The following is a 27,680-nucleotide window of genomic DNA, read 5'->3' as shown; positions in this document are numbered from 1 at the left end:
TAGTGTGACCATATTTTCATTACCGAATTGAGTTATTTCTAATATTACTATTATTATTATTATTATTATTATTATTATGCTTGAAGTTGTAGTAGAGGTTTTCCACCCATTTTTTTAGGTATTGTTTTCTGCCCCCCCACACATGCCATTCTGGTCACACCTCTGAACTCTGGAGTTTGAAAAGAAAGAGAAATAAAGAGTACAAATTGAATTAAAAGAGACTTCAGAGCAAAACATCAGTCAACGTTAGTCTGATTTAAGAATCAATAACTAATCCATATCGATCAAATCAAATCAAATTTATTATAAATTAATTATTTATATAGCACATTTCATTTACAAATAATTCAAAGTGCTTTACATAAAATAAAAGCATTGCAGCAGGGAGTGGAAGAAGCATTAAAATACATAAAATAATATAAAGAGAAACAAAACAAGCAACAGTCAAGATAAGTTAAATCACAACAATAAGATCCAGTAATTAAAAGAGCTGACGCCGCACTGCTTGCCGGGAGACGTAGTTTGGCTCACAGCGCCCATTCTAAAGTCCGTAAACCCCACCAGCTAATCACAGCAGCACAGTCATCCATCAGCCAATCACAGCGCCTCAACCACCTCACTGACCAGTCAAAGTATTCTAAAACCCATAGCAACTAATCATAGCTTCACAAAATCTCATAGCCAATCACAGCGTCTCTCCTACCTGGGGAGCCAATCCTGTCACAACAACATACATGATGGTGCTCGGTACTGCGCTTGCGCACAAAGCGGACAGCTGATAACTCATCTATTATGCTACTTGGCTAAATAAAAATCCCGAAGAGAGGCGACGGGAATCGCCGCTGGACCGCCGGAGGACCGAAACACAAAGTAAACACATCTCTCTGGGTGGTGGCGGTGGGGTTGGCGGGTGAAACGGTGCAGATGATCCGTCCCGGTGGTGTGCAGAGAGTCGCTGCGGGTCGGAGGCTGCTGGGCGCTCGGCGCCTTCAAACAAAGCTCAGCTAACAGGCTAACATGTCGTTAGCGAGCCGAGCGGCAACATCTGCAGAGATCCGAATTCTGACCGAATTACTGCGCTCATCGTAGGTTTCAGAAACCACTGAGTGTCAGGGTGTCCCGTCCCAAACATGTTCGCATAACCAAACACTCGCTATTACAACCAGTTAGCATATTTCAGGGGTTCGGTGAGCAGCCCAGCTAGCTGCTATCTAGTTAGCTAGCCGCTAGCTAGCTAGCTGCGGCTTGCCCGCCATCTTTTAAAGCTCGGTAGGTGGATGTTTGGTCGGTGTGTGGGGCGCGCAGAGCGCGGCGGCGGCCGCGGGGATCGTGGGCTCAGATCCCCCGACCCGCGGTACATCAGCGCCTCCGTGTGCGGAGCTCCCGGTGGGCCGGCTCCGCGGCTGGAAATGAGCAGTTTTGTCGGTTGTTAGCGGTTAGCTCCTCCGTTAGCCACCGAACGGCAGCGTGCAGCCGACCGCCGGACCCGCACATCTGTGGAGCCCCGCAGGACTTTGGTTTGGTGCCGGGCCGGCAGGTAGAAGGCTGCTTTTCTGGTTCTGGAGGCGCTCTGAGCGGGTTGTTGTTGGGTTTAATGCAGTTTGCGGTTCCGGTTCCCTTTGGTCCGTACCGGCTCGGCTGCGGGTCCGGACCAAAGGGAACCGTAAATTGGACTGGCATTTGAGGCAAAATTGTCTTCTTTTTCTCTCCTTGTGACCATGAGTTTTAATCCTGATGCATATGCCTGGAACAAACCTATAAAGTTGAGAGTCTCCTGTCACATATAAACTTTGAATGAGGTCTCTGCGATGTCGTATGACGAGTTATGAGGGCTCCAAAACAGGGCATTTTCTGGCATTTTTGGTTCGTTAAGTGCTTTTCAATCGATTTTCCCATTGAATTTTTGGAATTGGACGGCATGTCCAGACCGGCTGCGGGTCCAAAGCGGTTTGATTTAAGCTTATCCGACCTTAAATCAACTTCTCCCACCTGAGAACAAGCTCAAACTTTCATCACTTTGCAGAGATGAAGCAGATAATTGAGTAATCAACCCAGAAACGTCATAATCCAGATGTTTGCTCTGATAAACCAGGTCCCTGTCACACTGTAAAACTCTAAAACTGTCACCTTTATGAATGCAGACACCTGAAGGAGTGAAAGTCCCCGTTTTAACCCGCATGTGTACATGTGGAGGTGGGATAAAACATCTGGATCCACCTCACCTGGACACCTGGTGAGGAGCAGGTAATCTTATCCGACCTTAAATCAACTTCTCCCACCTGAGAACAAGCTCAAACTTTCATCACTTTGCAGAGATGAAGCAGATAGTTGAGTAATCAACCCAGAAACTTTATAATCCAGATGTTTGCTCTGATAAACCAGGTCCATGTCACACTGTAAAACTCTAAAACTGTCACCTTTTATTCATTCGCTTCTGCTTAAAGAGAATTAACCTTCAGAAAAGTTTCCGATCTGAAGGAAAGTCGTTTTTTAAATGCAGCTAATTTAATTCTGTTGTTCTAAAATAACTTGAGATCAAACGTCCGATGGAGCCGGAGCTCCTTTTTATTTATATGGTGCAGAGACAGCAAAGAGAAGCAGAGGAATGAAAGCACCGATGTGTTCGTGAGAGCAGAAAGATGCAGCGAGAGGAGCTCTGCTGAGGACCTGTGGCTCCGAACATCTTTCCCAGAGCTTCAGCTGACAGAAAATAACCTTCTGACACCTTCAAACTGAGTGTCCGGAGCTCGTTTGGAAGCAAAACTCCAGCAGAAAGATGAATCTTAAAGGTGCAGTTCCAGCAGTTAGACCGACCTTGATTGAACCAGATGTTTGAAGGTGTTCAGCTGCAGGTTTCTGTAGTTTCCTCCATCAAAGTGATGAGGGAAGTGATCAGATGTATCAGCCAGGTAATGAGCTCTGAGCTCAGTTTCATCGTGTTGCTGAACGTCTCCGGGTTGTGAGACGGCACATTTAAAGTCAGTAAGGAACATTCAGGAATCCTGTTGAGCTGTACAGCTCCAGCTGTGAGTTTGTTTAAAGTGTTGAAACCTTCATTTAAACTGATAAGTTGCCAGATTTCTAAAGATGAAACAATCTGTGGAACTGGTCTGTTCTCTGAGTTGAATATGTTGAAATCAAATATGTTTAAAGATGTGTTCAGATGTTTAAAGGTGTGTTCAGATGTTTAAAAATGTGTCCAGATGTTTAAAGATGTGTTCAGATGTGTCCAGATGTTTAAAGGTGTGTCCAGATGTTTAAAGATGTGTTCAGATGGAAGCAGAGCAGCAGGCCGTAACCCAGGCATGTTTGGGTGGAACCTGCAAATTGTCATTAATTCTGTGGTTCTGTGGCTATTTTGACCTACAATCACAGCAAAGTTTGTTAAAAGTTAGTTTTTAATATTCTTATTATATTTAATATACTATGAAATTACAGGAATAAACTGTAGAAGCATCAAATTAATCTGAAGTCATAAAAAAAGTAAATTCTGGCATTTGAACGTTCTGACGGAGGAGCTCCCTCTGCCTGGTGTCTGTAGTGACGGAGGAGCTCCCTCTGCCTGGTGTCTGTAGTGACGGAGGAGCTCCCTCTGCCTGGTGTCTGTAGTGACAGAGGAGCTCCCTCTGCCTGGTGTCTGTAGTGACGGAGGAGCTCCCTCTGCCTGGTGTCTGAAGTGACGGAGGAGCTCCCTCTGCCTGGTGTCAGTAGTGACGGAGGAGCTCCCTCTGCCTGGTGTCTGTAGTGACGGAGGAGCTCCCTCTGCCTGGTGTCAGTAGTGACTGAGGAGCTCCCTCTGCCTGGTGTCTGTAGTGACGGAGGAGCTCCCTCTGCCTGGTGTCAGTAGTGACGGAGGAGCTCCCTCTGCCTGGTGTCTGTAGTGACGGAGGAGCTCCCTCTGCCTGGTGTCTGTAGTGACGGAGGAGCTCCCTCTGCCTGGTGTCTGTAGTGACGGAGGAGCTCCCTCTGCCTGGTGTCAGTAGTGACGGAGGAGCTCCCTCTGCCTGGTGTCTGTAGTGACGGAGGAGCTCCCTCTGCCTGGTGTCTGTAGTGACGGAGGAGCTCCCTCTGCCTGGTGTCTGTAGTGACGGAGGAGCTCCCTCTGCCTGGTGTCTGTAGTGACGGAGGAGCTCCCTCTGCCTGGTGTCTGTAGTGACGGAGGAGCTCCCTCTGCCTGGTGTCTGAAGTGACGGAGGAGCTCCCTCTGCCTGGTGTCAGTAGTGACGGAGGAGCTCCCTCTGCCTGGTGTCAGTAGTGACTGAGGAGCTCCCTCTGCCTGGTGTCTGTAGTGACGGAGGAGCTCCCTCTGCCTGGTGTCAGTAGTGACGGAGGAGCTCCCTCTGCCTGGTGTCTGTAGTGACGGAGGAGCTCCCTCTGCCTGGTGTCTGTAGTGACGGAGGAGCTCCCTCTGCCTGGTGTCTGTAGTGACGGAGGAGCTCCCTCTGCCTGGTGTCAGTAGTGACGGAGGAGCTCCCTCTGCCTGGTGTCTGTAGTGACGGAGGAGCTCCCTCTGCCTGGTGTCTGTAGTGACGGAGGAGCTCCCTCTGCCTGGTGTCTGTAGTGACGGAGGAGCTCCCTCTGCCTGGTGTCAGTAGTGACGGAGGAGCTCCCTCTGCCTGGTGTCTGTAGTGACGGAGGAACTCCCTCTGCCTGGTGTCTGAAGTGACGGAGGAGCTCCCTCTGCCTGGTGTCAGTAGTGACGGAGGAGCTCCCTCTGCCTGGTGTCAGTAGTGACGGAGGAGCTCCCTCTGCCTGGTGTCAGTAGTGACGGAGGAGCTCCCTCTGCCTGGTGTCTCTAACTGGTGCTAACTGTCTGCAGATGTTTCCATGGTAACAGCTGCAGAGATTCACTGAAACATGTTCCAACATGAACATAAACCCAGAATCTGAGGCAGAACCAGAGTTAGTTCAGTTCTGAGCAGCTTTAAAGTGAATATCTGCAGATGTTTCCATGGTAACAGCTGCAGAGATTCACTGAAACATGTTCCAACATGAACATAAACCCAGAATCTGAGGCAGAACCAGAGTTAGTTCAGTTCTGAGCAGCTTTAAAGTGAATATCTGCAGATGTTTCCATGGTAACGAGCTTTTTTCCTGCCTGAATGGTTCATAGGTCAGAGTTAAGTGGCTGAAGGCGAGACGCTACAGGTGAATGGCAATATTTTAAAATAATAGATATCACCATGAAACTTCTTCAGTTGATTACTTGTACAAGTATGGAAAAAAAATGTATTACGAGTTTTAGAAATTTTGTTTGTTTTATTAGGCATTATCTCATTAAATATGCTTACATTTGCGTATATTTCCAGAAGCTCAATCTGAACATGTGATAAAGCCAGGTGCAAAATTCTTTTTTCATTTTGTTTACACACAAAATGAAAAGAAAATTACAGAGGGATTTCAGGAGATCTGCTTTAATTTCCTAGGAAATCAAAATATACTGTCCATAGGCTAAAAAAAACATCGATTTTCGCCATATTTTTTTATTATAATGTCACATAAATCAGGCCAGGAATGATTTATCAACAATTCCTTCTGTAAATATCTTCAGAATACTGCTGAGTGTATAAGTGGAAAGTTTGGTGTTAGTAGGTGCTCCATAGGCTGAGATATGCCCCTTTTCCACCCCCGAGCTAGCCCTACTCTACTCGGTTCGATATAGCGCGACACTGCACGGCACGGCACCACACAAACCGTGACCTGGAAGTGGGCGGAGTCGGCCCGGTCACCATTAACATGACGTCGGTTTCAGGCGACTACAAAGTTAGTCAAAAGTAAACACAACGATGGAGTGTAGTGTGTAATGCAGTTGACAATCCATATTGTTTAGTTAAACCAAGCTCTTTATTAAAAAAGACAGTACAAAAGTAAACAGCAGGAGTTGTCTCAGATACAGTGTTGGTGCCGGTGGAATGCAGATAGCAGCTGCTGCCTCAGCTGCACATTGCGATGCCAGTGTCGGTTCTGAAGCCTGCGGGATTGGAGGATCTTCGCTGACCTCAGCAACCGAACACTCATCGGTTGCACAAACCGAGTCTTGAGGGGAAAAAAAAAAAAAAGTGTGAACATACAAAACGCATACACGTAACCGCATAGGTGAGACACTGTGCTAGCCTTCCAAAACAGCGTTGTTTGCTAGCTCACTCAGAACAACTTACATGAGACACCTGTGTAACTTTTTACACAAGTTAAAGACTGAACATGTATTTGTTACGATATAAAACATGCATTTGTTAAGATATAAGCGTTGCACCAAGGGGATAAGAACAACACTTACCATTTTCCATCGCCTCCAACAAAGACGTCGCCGTGTCCACGCCACTCTCCTTGCCCCGGTTCGCTGGGCGGTGACCGTAAATGCCGTCCATTTGGTCGAACCACTTCCATGTCTTTCGGTTTGACCCACTCCGGCTGTTGTGGTCCTTTACCTGCCGGTAATCGCTCTTCAGCTTCTTCAGTTTGTCTCGGCACTGCTGAGAATTCCGGGGATAGCCATGGCTAGCCATCAGGAACACCTTCTCATTTCGTGTCGCTCCTTCTGTATGGGGTCCTCAGCCACCACACACAGAAAGCTCTGCACCTCGCTCATCGTCCATGGGTCGGCTTTCCTTCTCTGGTCTTCCATATTCGTAGTTCTGTTTACTCTCTGTTGCTCTCGCAGGTGTGTTTTCATACGGCGGGTGATTATTTAAAGCTCCCCGAGCTTCATCGCGTGTATGACGTAATTTCACCTGACCAATCAGTGGACAGCACTGATCACGTGACGTTTTAGTATCGGCTCGGCCCGACTAGACCCACCTCTGAAGCAGGTACTAGCCGGGGCTAAAAATTGTAACGGGTCCCACCTTCAACCCGCGGTGGAAAAGCTCCCAATCAGGGTAGAGTGGTACCGTGTAGAGCTGTACCGGTACAAAAATGTTCATTGGAAAAGGGGCAACATTGATGCTGTAAAAATACAAAAAAACTACAGAAAACGGCATTTAAAGATTTAAATAGGGGAATTTAATACATTTGTATTGGAAACAATTGCTCCAAAACAGAATGAATGCTCAGGCCCTGAGTAATAATAATATTGAATAAAATAATCTTATTAATACAGAATACAAGCTCAGCACAACACAACCTGTGTGACCAGCCGCTGTCATTAACTTTGCTATAACGACGGTGTGTGTGTGTTGCAGGTTGTGCGATGGGACTGCATCTCTTGGAGGAAACGTGGATGTGAAGCATCGCCTGCAGCCCCTGAACTGACCACGCCCCCTCCCCCACCTCTCGCACACACACAGACAGAGGGAGTCGTGTTTTCTCACCTTCAGGTCAGACGCCGCCGTCCAACGGTGCATCGCCGCGTCTGCGCCGTCCACCATGTCGGACGCCCCCGAGGCTGCGCCCGCTAGCCCACCTTCGATCACCAACCCGGCCCCCCCTGAGGTCACCAACCCCAACAAACCGGGCAGGTAGGAAGCGGCCAACGGGCACGGGGGGACGAGCGTGGCGAGGGCGTGGCGTTGTGTTGTCCCCCCCGCAGAGCGTCAGGCCGATCTGTTGCTGACCGTCTCTAACTGTCGCTAACTGTCGCTGACCGTCTCTGACTGTCGCTAACTGTCTCTGACCGTCGCTAACTGTCGCTAACTGTCTCTGACCGTCGCTGACTGTTTCTAACTGTCGCTGACCGTTTCTAACTGTCGCTGACCGTCTCTGACTGTCGCTGAGCGTCGCTAACTGTCGCTGACCGTTTCTAACTGTCGCTAACTGTCGCTAACTGTCTCTGACCGTCGCTGACCGTTTCTAACTGTCGCTGACCGTCTCTAACTGTCGCTGACCGTCTCTGACTGTCGCTGAGCGTCGCTAACTGTCTCTGACCGTCGCTGACCGTTTCTAACTGTCGCTGACCGTCTCTGACTGTCGCTGAGCGTCGCTAACTGTCGCTAACTGTTGCTGACCGTCTCTAACTGTCGCTGACCGTCTCTAACTGTCGCTGACTGTCGCTAACTGTCTCTGACTGTCGCTAACTGTCTCTGACCGTCGCTGACCGTTTCTAACTGTCGCTGACCGTTTCTGACTGTCGCTGAGCGTCGCTAACTGTCGCTGACTGTCGCTAACTGTCTCTAACTGTCGCTAACTGTCTCTGACCGTCGCTAACTGTCTCTGACCGTCGCTGACTGTTTCTAACTGTCGCTGACCGTTTCTAACTGTCGCTGACCGTCTCTGACTGTCGCTGAGCGTCGCTAACTGTCGCTGACCGTTTCTAACTGTCGCTGACCGTCTCTAACTGTCGCTGACCGTCTCTGACTGTCGCTGAGCGTCGCTAACTGTCTCTGACCGTTTCTAACTGTCGCTGACCGTCTCTGACTGTCGCTGAGCGTCGCTAACTGTCGCTAACTGTTGCTGACCGTCTCTAACTGTCGCTGACCGTCTCTAACTGTCGCTGACTGTCGCTAACTGTCTCTGACTGTCGCTAACTGTCTCTGACCGTCGCTGACCGTTTCTAACTGTCGCTGACCGTTTCTGACTGTCGCTGAGCGTCGCTAACTGTCGCTGACTGTCGCTAACTGTCTCTGACTGTCGCTAACTGTCTCTGACTGTCGCTGACCGTCTCTAACTGTCGCTGACCGTCTCTAACTGTCGCTGACTGTCGCTAACTGTCTCTGACCGTCGCTGACCGTTTCTAACTGTCGCTGAGCGTCGCTAACTGTCGCTGACTGTCGCTAACTGTCGCTGACTGTCTCTGACTGTCGCTGACCGTCTCTGACCGTCTCTAACTGTCTCTGACCGTCGCTGACCGTTTCTGACTGTCGCTGACCGTTTCTGACTGTCGCTGACCGTTTCTGACTGTCGCTGACCGTCTCTGACTGTCGCTGAGCGTCGCTAACTGTCGCTAACTGTCTCTGACTGTCGCTAACTGTCTCTGACTGTCGCTAACTGTCTCTGACCGTCGCTGACCGTTTCTAACTGTCGCTGACCGTTTCTGACTGTCGCTGAGCGTCGCTAACTGTCGCTGACTGTCTCTGACTGTCGCTAACTGTCTCTGACCGTCGCTGACCGTTTCTAACTGTCGCTGACCGTTTCTAGCTGTCGCTGACCGTCTCTGACTGTCGCTAACTGTCGCTGACTGTCGCTAACTGTCACTGACTGTCGCTGACCGTCTCTAACTGTCGCTAACTGTCACTGACTGTCGCTGACCGTCTCTAACTGTCGCTGACCGTCTCTGACTGTCGCTGAGCGTCGCTAACTGTCGCTAACTGTCTCTGACTGTCGCTAACTGTCTCTGACCGTCGCTGACCGTTTCTAACTGTCGCTGACCGTTTCTGACTGTCGCTGAGCGTCGCTAACTGTCGCTGACTGTCTCTGACTGTCGCTAACTGTCTCTGACCGTCGCTGACCGTTTCTAACTGTCGCTGACCGTTTCTAGCTGTCGCTGACCGTCTCTGACTGTCGCTAACTGTCGCTGACTGTCGCTAACTGTCACTGACTGTCGCTGACCGTCTCTAACTGTCGCTAACTGTCACTGACTGTCGCTGACCGTCTCTAACTGTCGCTAACCGTCTCTGACTGTCGCTAACTGTTTCTAACTGGCGCTAACTGTCTTGTTGTGTTGAGCGTGTGTTGTTGTGTGCGTCCCCCAGGAAGACGAACCAGCTACAGTACATGCAGAACGTGGTGGTGAAGACGCTGTGGAAGCATCAGTTCGCCTGGCCCTTCTACCAGCCCGTGGACGCCATCAAGCTGTGTCTGCTGGTACGTTCCCCGCACAGGTGAGACGGGTGGTCCTGCTGCCCCCCGCTGAGCTGACCACCTGTGTGTGTGTGTGTGTGTGTGTGTGTGTGTGTGTGTGTGTGTGTGTGTGTGTGTGCAGGACTACCACAAGGTGATCAAGAACCCGATGGACATGGGAACCATCAAGAAGCGGCTGGAGAACAATTACTACTGGAGCGCCAGCGAGGCCATGCAGGACTTCAACACCATGTTCACCAACTGCTACATCTACAACAAGGTAGGTGCACGCCGCCGTGCACGCCCCCCTCAGGGCCGGGGCCGCAGCCTTTGACCTGTGTGTGTGCACGTGCAGCCCACAGATGACATCGTGCTGATGGCTCAGGCGCTGGAGAAGATCTTCCTGCAGAAGGTCGCTCAGATGCCGCAGGAGGAGGTGGCGCTGCTGCCGCCCGCCCCAAAAGGCAAGAATAAGAAACAGCCCGCCGCCACCACAGGTGACCATCTCACACACGTGCACACGCTCACACACGTGCACGGTCACATGCACTCTCACACACGTGCACACGCTCACACACGTGCACACTCTCACACACGTGCACACGCTCGCACACGCTCACACACATGCACACTCTCACACACGTGCACACGCTCACACACGTGCACGCTCACATGCACTCTCACACACGTGCACACTCACACGTGCGTGCACACTCTCACACACGTGTGCACACATGCACTCTCACACACATGCACGCTCACATGCACTCTCACACACGCACATGCACTCGCACATGCACTCGCACATGCACTCACTCGCACATGCACGCACATGCACTCTCACACGCACGCTCACATATACGCTCACATGCAAACTCACACGCACTCTCTCACATGCACTGTCACACGCACGCTCACATATACGCTCACATGCACGCTCACGTGCTCACACTCACATGCACTCTCACACACTCACATGCACTCTCATACGCACTCGCACATGCACACTCACATGCACACTCACATGCATTCTCATACACGTGCACGCTCACATGCACTCTCACACACATGCACACTCTCGCGCACTCACATGCACGCTCACATGCACTCTCACACACATGCACACACTCACATGCTCACTCACACACGCACGCTCACATGCACACACTCACATGCTCATTCTCACACACGCACGCTCACATGCACTCTCACATGCACACTCACACACTCACATGCTCACACTAACATGCACACTCACATGCATTCGCACATGCACTCGCACATGCACTCTCACACGCATTCGCACATGCACTCTCACACGCATTCGCACATGCACTCTCACACGCACTCGCACATGCACTCTCACACGCACTCTCACATGCATTCTCACACACGCACGCTCACACTCTCAAGCACGCTCACATGCACTCTCACATGCACACTCACATGCACTCTCACACACTCACATGCTCACACTCACATGCATTCTCTCACACGCACTCGCACATGCACTCTCACACGCACTCTCACACGCACTCGCACATGCACTCTCACACGCACTCGCACAGGCACGCTCACATGAACGCTCACACGCACTCGCACATGCACTCTCACATGCACACTCACATGTACTCTCACACACTCACATGCTCACACTAACATGCACACTCACATGCATTCGCACATGCACTCGCACATGCACTCTCACACGCATTCGCACATGCACTCTCACACGCACTCGCACATGCACTCTCACATGCATTCTCACACACGCACGCTCACACTCTCACGCACGCTCACATGCACTCTCACATGCACACTCACATGCACTCTCACACACTCACATGCTCACACTCACATGCATTCTCTCACACGCACTCTCACACGCACTCGCACATGAACGCTCACACGCACTCGCACATGCACTCTCACATGCACACTCACATGCTCACACTCACATGTACTCTCACACACTCACATGCTCACACTCTCACGCACGCTCACATGCACTCTCACATGCACACTCACATGCTCACACTACATGCACTCTCACACACTCACATGCTCACACTCACATGCACTCTCACACACTCACATGCTCACACTCGCATGCATTCTCTCACACGCACTCGCACATGCACTCTCACACACACTCACACATGCACTCTCACATGCTCACACTCACATGCACTCTCACACACTCACATGCACTCTCACACACTCACATGCACTCTCACACTCACATGCACTCTCACACACTCACATGCACTCTCACACACTCACATGCTCACACTCACATGCATTCTCACACACGTGCACGCTCACATGCACTCTCACATGCACACTCACATGCTCACACTACATGCACTCTCACACACTCACATGCTCACACTCACATGCACTCTCACACTCTCACATGCTCACACTCACATGCACTCTCACACACTCACATGCACTCTCACACTCACATGCACTCTCACACACTCACATGCACTCTCACACACTCACATGCTCACACTCACATGCATTCTCACACATGTGCACGCTCACATGCACTCTCACACACATGCACACTCTCGCACACATGCACTCTCGCGCACTCACATGCACGCTCACATGCACTCTCACTCACATGCTCACTCACACACGCACGCTCACATGCACACACTCACATGCTCACTCACACACGCACGCTCACATGCACACACTCACATGCTCACTCTCTCACACGCACGCTCACATGCACACACTCACATGCTCATTCTCACACACGCACGCTCACATGCACTCTCACATGCACACTCACACACTCACATGCTCACACTAACATGCACACTCACATGCTCACACTCACATGCATTTGCACATGCATTCGCACATGCACTCTCAAACGCACTCGCACATGCACTCTCACATGCATTCTCACACACGCACGCTCACACTCACGCACGCTCACACTCACGCACGCTCACATGCACACTCACATGCACTCTCACACACGCACTCGCATATGCACTCTCACACGCACTCTCACACGCACTCTCACACGCACTCTCACACGCACTCGCACATGCACTCGCACATGCACTCTCACACGCACTCGCACAGGCACGCTCACATGAACGCTCACACGCACTCGCACATGCACTCTCACATGCACACTCACATGCTCACACTCACATGTACTCTCACACACTCACACGCACTCGCACATGCACTCTCACATACACGCTCACATGCTCACACTCTCACGCACGCTCACATACACGCTCACATGCTCACACTCTCACGCACGCTCACATGCACTCTCACATGCACACTCACATGCTCACACTACATGCACTCTCACACACTCACATGCTCACACTCACATGCACTCGCACATGCACTCTCACACACACTCGCACATGCACTCTCACATGCTCACACTCACATGCACTCTCACACACTCACATGCACTCTCACACTCACATGCACTCTCACACACTCACGCTCACATGCACTCGCACATGTACTCTCACACACACACTCTCTCACATGCACTCTCTCACATGCACACTCACACTCTCACGGCTCTGTGCTGCAGGACTGACGGGAACCTTTTCTTCTTCAGTGAGTCAGCAGGCGGAGTCTTCGGCCTCCACCCCACCCTCCTACCCCTCCCCTTCCCCCTCTCAGACGCCTGTCATCTCAACCACGCCCACACCAGTACAGGCCACGCCCCCAGTGGCTGCCCCGCCTCCCCCAGCGACCATGATGCCGTCTGCGCAGCCTGTTCTCAAGGTAACGGTGTCAGCTGACCTGAACTCGGGTGTTTTTCTGTGCACTTGCGTGTGTTTTTACACGTGTGTGCGTGCGTGTGTGTGTGTGTGCGTGCACGTTTAACAGAAGAAAGGTGTGAAGAGGAAAGCCGACACCACCACTCCCACCACGTCCGCCATCTCTGCTGGTCGCGCCGACTCTCCGTCCGCTCAGGACGTCAAACCGGTGAAACTCCCCTCGTCCCGCCGCGAAGCCGCCGCCCGCCCTGCCAAAACCCGCCGGGAGACGGGTGAGGAGGTGGCGGTGGGCGATGTCGGAGCAGGGGGAGTGGGAGCAGGCGGGAGGAAAGGCGGGAAGCTGGGCGAGCAGATGAAACACTGCGATGCCATCCTGAAGGAGATGCTCTCCAAAAAGCACGCCGCCTACGCCTGGCCCTTCTACAAGCCGGTGGACGCCGAGGCGCTGGAGCTGCACGACTACCACGACATCATCAAACACCCCATGGACCTCAGCACCGTCCGGGTATGACATCATCATGACATCACGACGCAGCTCTGAAGGTAGAACGCCTGTGAACGCTGACGATTGTGTTTCCCCCTCCGACAGAAAAAGATGGACAAGAGCGAGTACAGCGACCCTCAGAGCTTCGCCACCGACGTCAGGTTAATGTTCTCCAACTGTTACAAGTACAACCCCCCCGACCATGAGGTGGTGGCCATGGCCCGCAAGCTGCAGGTACGTCCCCCCCCCCCGCAGAGCGTCCGCCCGTCAGGCCGGTCAGGCGGTAACTGTCGCTAACTGTCGCTGACTGGCGCTAACTGGTGCTGACTGTCGCTAACTGGCGCTGACCGTCTCTGACCATCGCTGACTGTCTCTGACCATCGCTGACTGTCTCTGACCATCGCTGACTGTCTCTGACTGTAGCTGACTGTCACTGACTGTCGCTGACTGTCGCTAACTGTCGCTAACTGTCTCTAACTGTCGCTAACTGTCTCTAACTGTAGCTAACTGTCTCTAACTGTCGCTAACTGTCTCTAACTGTCTCTAACTGTCTCTAACTGTCGCTAACTGTCTCTAACTGTCTCTAACTGTAGCTAACTGTCTCTAACCGTCGCTAACTGTCGCTAACCGTCTGTCTGCCGCAGGACGTGTTTGAGATGCGTTTCGCTAAAATCCCTGACGAGGGCCTGGAGGCGTCCGTCCCCTCGACAACGCCGCTGGTCAGTAAAAGCACCGCCTCCTCCGACAGCAGCAACAACTCCTCCTCTGACGAATCGTCCGACTCCGAGGAGGAGCGAGCCACGCGATTGGCCGAGCTACAGGAGCAGGTTGGTGCTGCCGACCAATCACAGGTCAAGAACATCCTGGTTTTCTTCTCTTTTTATGTTTCTGTAGGATGATGCTCCTCATGTTTCTGTGATTTTAGACCAACATTTATAACTCATCAGATGAAGGCGTCACTATGTGTTGATCGTAGGTTGTAGGTATTGATTATTAGTGTATCCCACCAGTTGAAGGCGGTGCACGAGCAGCTGGCCGTCCTGTCGCAGGCGCCGGTCAGCAAGCCAAAGAAGAAGAAAGAGAAGAAAGACAAGGAGAAGAAGAAAGAAAAAGACAAGGACAAAGGGAACAAGGGCAAGATAGAAGAAGACAAGAAGCCAAAGGCTACCGCACAGCAGCCCAAACCAGCCAATCAGAAGAAGCCGCCGGCCAGGAAAGCCAACAGCACGGTACCTGCCACCAGGTACGAGCTTCCTGAACTTTCAGATGAACATTACGCCCCCCCCCCCCCCCATAATGTTTGGGACAGAGTCCCACCTCTCTCTGAGCCCCCCCTCTGCTCCTCAGGCTGATTAAAGTCAGACTTTAATTTAAAGTCCTCTTCCTCCATCTCAGCTCCATCATGGAGACATTCCAACCCTTCTTACCCCCCTCAGGTCAGGCTCCATGATGTTTGGGACAGAGTGATGGCGGCTCCATCACAGCAGCCATGTTCAGCCCTCAGTTTGTCCCTTTAAGTCTCTCCTTCAGCCCACAGAAGGCCGCTCAGCTGGATGTGAATCAGCTGGATGTGAACCAGCCGACCGGCTCGGCCATGTTTCAGCTCTGAGAAACTCTGCAGGATGTTTGGGATCATTTTCCTGCTTCAGGATGAAGCTTTGGAGGCATTTACTGGAGCTGGAGCAGATCAGATGTTTCTATCCAGCTCCATCAGCACCGTGCCCACACCATCACACCCCCACCACCGTGCCTAACAGAGGAGCTGCTCTGCTATGGATCTTGGGCTCTTTCTGTTGGTCTCCACAGTTTCTTCCTGCCATCACTCTGATGATCATCTGGGTCCGGTCTGTCCAGAACACCTTTTTCCAGAACTCTGCAGCTCCTTTAAGGACTTCCTGGCAAACTGTGACTGGTCCATCCTGTTTCTGTGGCTAACTAGCGGTTAGCACATAGCAGCGTAGCCTCTGTGTTTCTGTGGCTAACTAGCGGTTATCAATCAATCAATCTTTATTTATATAGCGCATTTCATACCACAGGCAACTCAATGTTAGCATGTAGCAGCGTAGCCTCTGTGTTTCTGTGGCTAACTAGCGGTTAGCATGTAGCAGCGTAGCCTCTGTGCCTCTGTGGCTAACTAGCGGTTAGCATATAGCAGCGTAGCCTCTGTGTTTCTGTGGCTAACTAGTGGTTAGCATGGAGCAGCGTAGCCTCTGTGTTTCTGTGGCTAACTAGTGGTTAGCATGTAGCATGTAGCCTCTGTGTTTCTGTGGCTAACTAGTGGTTAGCATGTAGCAGCGTAGCCTCTGTGTTTCTGTGGCTAACTAGTGGTTAGCATGTAGCAGCGCAGCCTCTGTGCTTCTGTGGCTAACTAGCGGTTAGCATGGAGCAGCCTTACCTCTGTGCTTCTGTGGCTAAATAACGGTTAGCATGTAGCAGCGTAGCCTCTGACTGTGTTCGAAACCGCATACTGCATACTGATCGATCAGACAGTGTGCAGAGTGTTTACCCACAATGCATTTCGCTCCTGCCCGAGCCGAAATCAGCCGGCCTGAAGCTGATTTCTCTTAAGCTCTAAACTCTGTAAACTTTAGCAACATTTGAAACATTTTCAGGTGAGAAAGTAGTCGTTTAGATCCCCAACGTGTTGAAAACCTGACAAAATACCGGCTGTTTACAATATTGTTCCCACGAATTCGGTGCTACTAAAGCTAGCCGCAGTGAGCAACGCACTTCCTGTTATTTTCACAAAATAAAATACCCGTTGCCTTTTATCATAGGGAAAGCCATTACCATACAATTGGTGCTTTTGTTTTGAAAACAGGAAGTGAACCTACCCTCGTTGTAGCTAGCTTGAAACTGCCGTTTTGACAGGAAATGACGATCGGCGACGTCACGTTACGTTGCATCTTGGGTAGTTTGACTATGAGTAGTAACCTCATGATGCATACCCAACATTTAGAGAATCTAGTATGCATCCGGGAAAAAAGTCGGTATGAGTAGTAGGAGAAGTAGAAGTATGCAGTTTTTAACACAGCCTCTGTGTTTCTGTGGCTAGCTAGCGGTTAGCATGTAGCAGCGTAGCTTCTGTGCTTCTGTGGCTAATTAGCGGTTAGCATGTAGCAGTGTAGCCTCTGTGCTTCTGTGGCTAACTAGTGGTTAGCATGTAGCAACGTAGCCTCTGTGCTTCTGTTCATGAAGTCTTCTGTGGACAGTCGTCTCTGACAAAGACCCACCTGCCTCCTGAAGATGGTTCTGGTCTGTTGGACGGGCCTTTGAGTGTTCTTCTACTGTCTTCCTGAGCATTCTTTCTTCTTCATGATCTTCCATCAGCTGATGTTGGTGATCCTGAGGTTTGACCCGTCTCTGATGGTTTATTCTGGTTTTTCAGCTTCTTTTCATTCTTTCATTGGCACAGCCTCTCTCCTCATGTTGAACAGCTACAGAAACAAGCTGATGAAGCAGTGAAACACAGCTCGAACACACCTGTCCCAAACATCATGGAGCCAGAACTGAGGCCTGTGGATACAAAGCGTTGTAACGTCTCCATGATGGAGCAAAATGACTTCAAATTAAAGTCTGAATGTGACTTTAATGAGTCTGAGGAGCAGAGGAGGGGCTCAGAGAGAGATGGGACTCTGTCCCAGACATTATGGGGGGGGCTGTAGGGTCACTCCCCAGGTATGTTAGATGAGGAGTTCCCACCAATGAGAGCGACTCTGTCCCTCCAGGCAACTGAAGAAAGGCGGTAAGACGTCGGGCGGCGGCTCGGCCAACGGAGACGACGGCGAAGAGTCGTCCCTGCCGATGTCGTACGACGAGAAGCGTCAGCTGAGTCTGGACATAAACCGGCTGCCGGGGGAGAAGCTGGGCCGCGTCGTGCACATCATCCAGTCCAGAGAGCCGTCGCTGAGGGACTCCAACCCCGACGAGATCGAGATCGACTTCGAAACCCTCAAACCCTCCACGCTCCGTGAGCTGGAGCGCTACGTCAAGTCCTGCCTGCAGAAGAAGCAGAGGAAGCTACTGCGTAAGTACTCAGGTCATTTACTGGGTTTAGATGAGCTAACGGCGGCGCCCCAGGGGTCCCAGTTCTGATCCGGAGCCGGTTCCCAACATGGAATCACCTCTTGTGTCAGCAGCTGGGACTAAAACTGAATCTGGTAGCAGCAATAACTCCTTAGAAGCTGGTGTACTTCATTAGCTAAGCTGTTAGCGTTAGCTGCTGCTGAAGAAGAAAATGAACAGTGAACCATCACTCAAAGGGAAACTCTCCTCTGAATCTTCCTCAAAGATTTGAACCAAAACTTCTTCTCTTGTGAAATATTTTTATTCATTTTCTCTAAATTTCACCCGGACATTTTCCAGATAAAAACTTCTTGTTAGCTGCGTGAGCTAATGGCCAAACACTTCCTGTTAGCTGCATGAGCTAATGGCCAAACACTTCCTGTTAGCTGCATGAGCTAATGGCCAAACACTTCCTGTTAGCTGCATGAGCTAACAGCTAAACACTTACTGTTAGCTGTGTGAGCTAACGTTGTCGCTGCTAGCTGCGTGAGCTAACGGCGTCTCTGCTAGCTGCGTGAGCTAACGGCGTCTCTGCTAGCTGCTTGAGCTAACGGCGTCTCTGCTAGCTGCGTGAGCTAACGTCGTCGCTGCTAGCTGCGTGAGCTAACGGCGTCTCTGCTAGCTGCGTGAGCTAACGGCGTCTCTGCTAGCTGCGTGAGCTAACGTCGTCGCTGCTAGCTGCGGGAGCTAACAGCGTTTTGTTTCATTCATCGGTTCACTGGAACATGAAGACACCTTAAACTTGAGTTTTATTCAGAGTGGGGTCAGTTACAGGGTTAAGTTTCATGTGTTGATAAATGCTGCCACACTCACCGCATCGAGCAGCATTTACAACCACTGTTTCTAGCTAAAGGTTTAACCAGCGCTCGCAGCTACATTTCTAAACACCTAAACATGTCCTATCTTTGACTATTCAAACAGTCTGTATGAATAGAGCTCACTGACAGATTTTACAGTCTGATACAGTTCACTTCAATCCTATCATGTTTGATCTGCTGAGATCACGACGTACGATGCAGATGGATTGTTTCCAGGTCTTTAGTTTCCGATGTAATGTTTCTTCGCTCTGCTCGTGGTTTATAAATTTATGTGCAAACCGTGATGAAGAATGCAGCTCGTTCAGGTGACATTAAATCACTAAACATTCAGAAAATCAGAGGAACTCTAAACATGGCCGTCACAGAGTTTCAACTGGTCTCCATAACCCCGCCTCCAGGGTCTGATGTCAGAGGCTCTGGGTTCAGGTGGTGTTGTTGTTTATGTGAAACAATCTTGTTTACTCTACACGTTTAAAACCCACTGCTCCGATTGGTCCTCTCCGGTGGCCTGATCAGGCTCCGCTCCTTTCTCATTAGCTTTGCTGAAATTATTCTTTGGATCCAAAATTAGTTCACGCCCCTCAGTCCAGATTAAGTGATCAACAGTTTGAATCGTTTTCCCAGAAGTGATGTTGAAATGTGAATGAACAGGTGTTCAGCTGAACAGATGAACAGTTGAACAGGTGTTCAGTTGTTCAGTTGAACAGGTTTTCAGATGAACAGTTGAACCGGTGTTCAGGTGTTCAGTTGAACAGGTGTTCAGGTGAACAGGTTAACAGTTGAACAGGTGTTCAGATGAACAGTTGAACAGGTGAACAGGTGTTCAGTTGAACAGGTTTTCAGATGAACAGTTGAACAGGTGAACAGGTGTTCAGTTGAACAGGTTTTCAGATGAACAGCTGAACCGGTGTTCAGGTGAACAGTTGAACAGGTGTTCAGTTGAACAGGTTTTCAGATGAACAGGTGAACAGGTGTTCAGTTGAACAGGTGTTCAGTTGAACAGGTGTTCAGGTGAACAGGTGTTCAGTTGAACAGGTGTTCAGGTGAACAGGTGTTCAGGTGAACAGTTGTTCAGGTGAACTGTTGTCCAGGTGAACAGTTGTTCAGTTGAACAGGTTTTCAGATGAACAGTTGAACAGGTGAACAGGTGTTCAGATGAACAGGTGAACAGGTGTTCAGTTGAACAGGTTTTCAGATGAACAGCTGAACCGGTGTTCAGGTGAACAGTTGAACAGGTTTTCAGATGAACAGGTGAACAGGTGTTCAGTTGAACAGGTGTTCAGTTGAACAGGTGTTCAGTTGAACAGGTTTTCAGATGAACAGGTGAACAGGTGTTCAGTTGAACAGGTGTTCAGTTGAACAGGTGTTCAGGTGAACAGTTGTTCAGGTGAACTGTTGTCCAGGTGAACAGTTGTTCAGTTGAACAGGTGAACAGTTGAACAGGTGTTCAGATGAACAGGTGAACAGGTGTTCAGATGAACAGTTGAACAGGTGAACAGGTGTTCAGTTGAACAGGTTTTCAGATGAACAGTTGAACAGGTGAACAGGTGTTCAGATGAACAGTTGAACAGGTGAACAGGTGTTCAGTTGAACAGGTTTTCAGATGAACAGTTGAACAGGTGAACAGTTGAACAGGTGAACAGGTGTTCAGTTGAACAGGTTTTCAGATGAACAGGTGAACAGGTGTTCAGATGAACAGGTGAACAGGTGTTCAGTTGAACAGGTTTTCAGATGAACAGGTGAACAGGTGTTCAGTTGAACAGGTGTTCAGATGAACAGTTGAACAGGTGAACAGGTGTTCAGTTGAACAGGTTTTCAAATGAACAGTTGAACAGGTGAACAGGTGTTCAGATGAACAGTTGAACAGGTGAACAGGTGTTCAGTTGAACAGGTTTTCAGATGAACAGGTGAACAGGTGTTCAGATGAACAGTTGAACAGGTGAACAGGTTTTCAGATGAACAGTTGAACAGGTGAACAGGTGTTCAGATGAACAGTTGAACAGGTGTTCAGGTGTTCAGTTGAACCGGTGTTCAGGTGAACAGTTGAACCGGTGTTCAGGTGAACAGTTGAACCGGTGTTCAGGTGAACAGTTGAACCGGTGTTCAGGTGAACAGGTGAACAGGTGTTCAGTTGAACAGGTTTTCAGATGAACAGCTGAACCGGTGTTCAGGTGAACAGTTGAACAGGTGTTCAGTTGAACAGATTTTCAGATGAACAGGTGAACAGGTGTTCAGTTGAACAGGTGTTCAGTTGAACAGGTGTTCAGGTGAACAGTTGAACCGGTGTTCAGGTGAACAGTTGAACCGGTGTTCAGGTGAACAGTTGAACAGGTTTTCAGATGAACAGGTGAACAGGTTTTCAGGTGAACAGTTGTCCAGTTGAGCTAATGAACATAAAAAAGAGATGAATTGTTCAGGAATTAAAGGAACACCTTTCTAACGCTGTGCTGCGTCAGCAAATCACACAACATCTGTGACATCATCGCATTAACTCCTCCCCCTCTCTTGTTCCCCTGTCGCAGAAAAAGCAGCAGGAGGCGGGGCCTCTGGGGGCGGGGCCAGTCGTCTGAGTGGCAGCTCCTCCTCCTCCTCCGACGACAGCTCCTCAACAGGAACCTCCTCCTCCTCCGACACGGACTGAACACGCACACACATGTTACTGAACACACGCACGCACACAACACACACACGACTTCCATCCCCATCAATCAGAGACGCTGAACTCCGAACCCCCCCCCCAACACACACACACGTGCACGCGCCCAGACGTGCACACGCCCAGACGTGCAGACTGTATGTAAATATGCTGACCTGTTTTTTAGCTCCTAGTGTTGTTTTGGTTTTTCTGACAGTCAGAGGAAGAGGAGGAGGAGGAAGGCCGCGGCTCCCGGCAGGAGGAGAAGAAGAAGAAGAACGGGGGGCGGAGTCAGCTGGCAGACGCATTGATCTGTGGACAAAGGTTTATTTCTTCTTCTTCTTCCTCCTCCTCCTCGTCCTCCTCCTCTTCTTGGACGGCCGGTGGTGTGACCCCTGACCTCTGAACACATTCCAGAAGCACCTGCAGAGCATCATGGGAGAGGAGCAGCTGAGCTCTTGAGTGCGATCTGTTGGATATTGATTTACAGACGGATCGATTGATTGATTGGAAGTGGACAGAGGCGACGATCGTCCACCCGATGATGATGAAGCTTTTAGACGAGGCGATTGAACGGTGATCATCACATGATCTGGGAGAAGAGGAGGAGCTTAGTTTGAAGATGTTGCAGAGAGAAGCTCCAGCAGCCTCGGCCGCCACGTATTGATCTGATCTGATCTGATCGATTGGTTCGATCTGCAGCTCATATTTGTTTCTATTGATCGCATCAACAAACAATCGTGTTGATCAATCAGCCCCAAAGTGTCAGAACTCGGTTCTTTGTTGGCATTTAGAATTAAAAAAAAGATGTTTGAAAGTTTGATTTGAAAAGAAGAAAAACTTATTGATTAGAAACCATGTTTGATCGGTTGTGACGCCGCTTTAAAGACGAAGGTTTTCCTCCAGCCGTCAGCAGATCAGAAGCCAGTTTCTCCTCAGATAGAACCAGCTGGGTGTGGTCAGCAGGGGGCGCTGTGGGGGAACTACACAAACAACCTTTAACCTGTTGTGATTGTTCATGTTTCTGCTCCTGAAGTGCAGACGGGTGGTCATGTGATAGGTCATGTGCCTCAGCTGCCCCCCCGCCCACTCATTAGCAGGTCTCCATGGCGACTGACTGGCGGATCGTCTCTCTGCAACACGTAGATTTGTTACTAAAATATAAACGTTTGTAAAAGAAGGAAATCGATGTGTGAAATATGTTTAAATCAGGATCCAGTTTGTTTCCCTCTGAGACCAAACCTGCCCCCTGCTGGTCCTGCGGCTCAATGACACGACCTCCCGCGTGTCCCGCCGGGGTCAGCGCGCCCCCGCCCGCCTCGCCGGCGCCGGAACGAGTCCACAGAGAGCGAAACCAACTTTATTTTTTTAACACTACATTTCCTTTATCTTCTGTTTGAGTTTTCAGGTTGTGTGCTGAACTTGTTTGTGTCTTATAAAGTTCTCCATAAGAAAAATGTCTTTGTACCGCTGTCCTGTCCCCCCCCACCCCCACCTTCCCCCAGTCCTAACCACTCATACTGTCCCAGAACCGTCTCCCCCTTACCTTCCCCCCGGTCCTAAACACTCATACTGTCCCAGAACCGTCTCCCCCTTACCTTCCCCCAGTCCTAACCACTCATACTATCCCAGAACCATCTCCCCCTTACCTTCCCCCCCAGTCCTAAACACTCATACTGTCCCAGAACCGCCTCCCCCTTACCTTCCCCCGGTCCTAAACACTCATACTGTCCCAGAACCGCCTCCCCCTTACCTTCCCCCGGTCCTAAACACTCATACTATCCCAGAACCGCCTCCCCCTTACCTTCCCCTGGTCCTAAACACTCATACTATCCCAGAACCGCCTCCCCCTTACCTTCCCCCGGTCCTAAACACTCATACTATCCCAGAACCGCCTCCCCCTTACCTTCCCCCCGGTCCTAAACACTCATACTGTCCTAGACCCACCTCCCCCCGGTCCTAAACTCTCATACTATCCCAGAACCGCCTCCCCCTTACCTTCCCCCCAGTCCTAACCACTCATACTATCCCAGAACTACCTCCCCCTTACCTTCCCCCCCAGTCCTAACCACTCATACTATCCCAGAACCACCTCCCCCATATCATCCCCCCGGTCCTAAACACTCATACTGTCCCAGAACCACCTCCCCCTTACTTTCCCCCCGGTCCTAAACACTCATACTGTCCCAGAACCACCTCCCCCTTACCTTCTCACCCAGTCCTAACCACTCATACTGTCCCAGAACCACCTCCCCCTTACTTTCCCCCCGGTCCTAAACACTCATACTGTCCCAGAACCACCTCCCCCTTACTTTCCCCCCGGTCCTAAACACTCATACTGTCCCAGAACCACCTCCCCCTTACTTTCCCCCCGGTCCTAAACACTCATACTATCCCAGAACCACCTCCCCCATATCATCCCCCCGGTCCTAAACACTCATACTGTCCCAGAACCACCTCCCCCTTACCTTCTCACCCAGTCCTAACCACTCATACTATCCCAGAACCACCCCCCCCTTACCTTCTCCCCCAGTCCTAACCACTCATACTATCCCAGAACCACCTCCCCCTTACTTTCCCCCCCAGTCCTAAACACTCATACTGTCCCAGAACCGCCTCCCCCTTACCTTCCCCTTACCTCCTGATGTCAGTTCTTCTGGATGTCATGAAGCCGACCGTCTACCAACTCATATTTATTCACATTGGCTCAAACTTTTTAAATAAATAATTAGTCTTTAAAGTAAAGACACCCCCCCAACCCCCCTTCCCCAAACATTTGTCACGAGGTGGCAGGAAGAGGACGAAGGTTCTAAGGTTTTCGGTTGAACTCCCTTTAAACATTCTTTCAGGTGTTTCCTTTGTTTACTCCATAATTCTTTGATCAGCTTCATCCCGGTTCTGCCTCCACAAACCGGGCCCAGTAGAACCTACCCGGCCAGTAGACCCTACCGGGCCCAGTAGACCCTACCGGCCCAGGAGAACCTACCCGGCCAGTAGAACCTACCCGGCCAGTAGACCCTACCGGCCCAGGAGAACCTACCCGGCCAGTAGACCCTACCGGGCCCAGGAGAACCTACCGGGCCAGTAGACCCTACCGGCCCAGGAGACCCTACCTGGCCCAGGAGAACCTAGACACGGGAGGTTTCTCCTGTTGCTCATTAGCCCCTCGGATCAACAATCAATGATGTTTTGGTTTGATCAGCTTGGATCTGATCACGACATCATTATCAGTGTATCGTCAGCATAGTATTCATCACTGACAGGTGACCAATCACACGGACAGAACAAACAGGAGCAGCTCGCCCTGCCAGAACAACGACACCACGTGGACACGTGCGTGTGGCTGCCGAGCGGCGCCGCCATCCTTGGAAAAGCTACAGAAATAACTGACTGCGAGCTCCGCCCACTTCCTCACCTCCACGCCGCGTCGCTTCTCTGATGCTCAGCCTCTGTTGTGGCGAGGCGTTCTGATTGGCTGGACACCCCACCTCTCCCTCCTCTGATTGGCTGCTCATTGGTAAAAGTTTACGTTCAGGATCTAAACCGGTCAGCTTAAAGGAATTTCACCGGCCTCTCGCGGCGCCCCCCTGGAGATCGTACGGTTCGGTTGAGCTCGCCAACGGTGGAAGAGTTTCCCGCCTCATTTCTACAGCGTCTACTGTGCGTTTTTAAATTTTCAAACGGTTGGGCTAACGGCCCCCTGCGGTGGGCGCAGCAGATGAGATTAAAACGGTCGCTCTGGGTTTTATTGGGTGACATTTTCAACACGAATCAACAACAACCTGAAAGTTTCCTCTTGAGTGCCGGACGGACAGACAGCTCGTTGCCACAGTAACCCTCCTGTTTGTTTTTAGTTGATGGTCAAAGCTTTGATGCTTATAGTTAATTTTTGTATTTTAATAAGAAAAAGGAAAAAAGTGATTTTATGTATTTGCATGCACTCCGGCCGTACGTTTCTTCTGTATGTTTGAGCACTGTATAGTAGCTGTATAGTAGCTGTCTGAGGTGTAGAGGAGTAGAGCCGCAGAGGGCGCAGAGGACAAACCGACGAAAACCAACAAGTGAATTATTTGATGTAATTACTGAAATGGGATCCTTATTTTCTGAGTTCATTTGTTTTCATAAATAAACACGTAAACTGAGGAAGCGGCTCGACTCTCATTGACTCGCAGGTTGCAGCTTCACTGCTGAAAGGCGAGGCCACGCCTCTCCTGACCCCTGACCCGCGGTTTGTTCGGACCAACGCAAACTGGGCGCCGCACTAATAAAAGTTAACGGGTCACAGTTAGACGGGATCTGACAGGACAACAAGATCGGTGTCGGCCGGGATGGGCGATCGGTCATTGGTCCATCAGAGCGTTTGACTGAGCGGTTGCTATGGAGCTAGCAGGAAGTTATTCCCGTGGGATTAAACATCCCTGATCGGCAGAGCGTTGGTGGTACCTCATCCTGACGGTCGGTCAGGAGAGGAGGACGAGTCTGACATCGACAGCTGATGGTGAAGTACAGCCTCGTTTCCACTATGCAGAACGGTACGGGTCGGGTCTGTTTGGGGTCAGCTTGCTGTACAAAGGGGACCCTCAGGGGTGGGCGGGGCCAAACCGTTAACAGCAAATAGCATCCATAATGTGGAACCACCTCTGAGCTTCTTCAGCTTAATGCCACACCGGCTCGCGGTCCGGTTGAAACCACTCTCTGACATTTCTGCGGCAATCAGCTGGAAAACTTTTTGGTTTGGCCCAGCGCCATCGAGCTCCCGCTGCACAGCCTCCTCACCAACACCGGAGAGCAGAGCCTGGAACCGGTCCTGTGTGCTGGGTACCCCAAGCAGAAGGGCTACAGACATGGGAACCATGGGTTCCATGGGACCGCTACGCTTTGGTGGTAGTGCAAACACTGAAATAAGAGAACCGTTCTGAACCGACCCGTACCGTAAAATGCTTCAGAAACTCTTCACTTGCAGCCGAAGGTGAACAGGCCATGAGACCCGATCAGTTCCTTCACCGGCCCGACCCGGTGGAAAGGTGCCGCTTTCCTTCAGAGACTCTCGGAACCGTTCACATGACCATCAAAGCTCCAGCAGGAGGTGGTGAGAACTGCAGAAAAACTTTAGTGTGTGAACTCCACACAGGAAGTGACATCACTGAGCTGTGACATCATGGGACCAATAACGCCTTTAATTGTTCTAAAAGGTCCAGATTTAGTCCCTTAAATCAATGCAACCATCTCACCACTGAAAGGATCGGATTATTGGCTAAATTACAATCAGACTGAGTTATTAAGGGTAATTCTCCTTGGATATATGGCGGTGAATGAATGGGATCAGAGGCACAAAGCGTGTCATACCCCGGTATGATAGGTGGCGCTGTACCCATTCCAGCTGTTGCTAATAGAGCCACTTCCTGTTGACCTCTTCACCACCAACAACAACAACAAACTCAGGCATTGGAGAAAGATGGAGAACGCAGAGCCAGATGAAGCTACGTCCCTCTACATTTGCTCTGTGATGAGCTGCTTGTTGCACAAACTCGATGCCCAACGGAGCATTCTCCATCGCGTTGTTTGTTTCTTTCTGACGGCGACAACAACAGGAATATCGTCTCCTTTGACTTCCGGGTCACGACCCCGGGAAAACATCTGGAGCATGCGCAGAACGCAAAGTCTGATTCACCACGTGCTTCAGCGTCTACAAGCAGGTTTAGAGTGACTTTCAGCCCAGTTATCTCGGGGTCTGAATCCCATCCGATCCAGTTCTTAGTCAGATTAAGGTGTCTACATGCACTTAATAACTCAGTCTGATTGTACTTTAGCCAATTCAGCCACCTCCTTTAATAACTGAACACCAGAACCGGCTCCATGGATCTGCAGGAGTTCATCTGGGACAGATGGGAAGCAAAGGCTGCTCCACCAGCTGCTGCAGTCTATGGGAGCCGTTACTGTAATCTGCTATTGCAGAAAAACTAAAAGGCTGTAAAAGCTGATGATGTGGCTCATCAATGACATATCCCAGACCTAATAATCCCCCATAGAATATTTCCCTTTGCATTGCATACATTGAAAATACAGCAATTTTTGTGTGTGTTTTTGAACAGAAATTGGTGTTTACCTCATATACACTGGTATTTAAAGGGTTCATTTTTTGGAAAATAATTGAAAACTTGGTGGTTATGATCAGAACTGAAGTG

At 50.4% G+C, this 27,680-nt stretch overlaps 1 protein-coding gene across 7 annotated transcripts; it reads left to right on the top strand.

Moving 5' to 3' along the window:
* Nucleotides 1–750: 750 nt before the first annotated feature.
* On the top strand, nt 751–25,633 carry brd3b (bromodomain containing 3b). 7 transcript variants are annotated; one of them, XM_075466992.1, is made up of 13 exons: nt 751–870; nt 2,142–2,244; nt 7,182–7,457; nt 9,627–9,738; nt 9,857–9,994; nt 10,070–10,211; nt 13,301–13,497; nt 13,603–13,998; nt 14,083–14,211; nt 14,622–14,828; nt 14,988–15,220; nt 17,706–18,004; nt 21,383–25,633. In XM_075466992.1, exons 3-13 carry the CDS (start codon nt 7,366–7,368, stop codon nt 21,499–21,501), a joined length of 2,064 nt encoding a protein of 687 aa, XP_075323107.1. In that variant the 5' UTR covers nt 751–870; nt 2,142–2,244; nt 7,182–7,365; the 3' UTR covers nt 21,502–25,633. The 7 variants fall into 7 exon arrangements, with proteins under 7 accessions (XP_075323107.1, XP_075323112.1, XP_075323111.1 ...); XM_075466993.1 differs by lacking the exon at nt 751–870 and adding an exon at nt 1,293–1,537; XM_075466997.1 differs by lacking the exon at nt 2,142–2,244 and having other exon boundaries at nt 10,070–10,178; nt 13,328–13,497.
* The last annotated feature ends 2,047 nt before the right edge of the window (nt 25,634–27,680 follow it).

The sequence above is a fragment of the Odontesthes bonariensis genome, chromosome 6 (assembly GCF_027942865.1).
Source record: "Odontesthes bonariensis isolate fOdoBon6 chromosome 6, fOdoBon6.hap1, whole genome shotgun sequence".
Lineage (NCBI taxonomy): Eukaryota > Metazoa > Chordata > Actinopteri > Atheriniformes > Atherinopsidae > Odontesthes > Odontesthes bonariensis.
The sequence above is the reverse complement of the archived record's forward strand: the minus strand, read 5'-3'. Positions and strand labels throughout refer to the sequence as shown.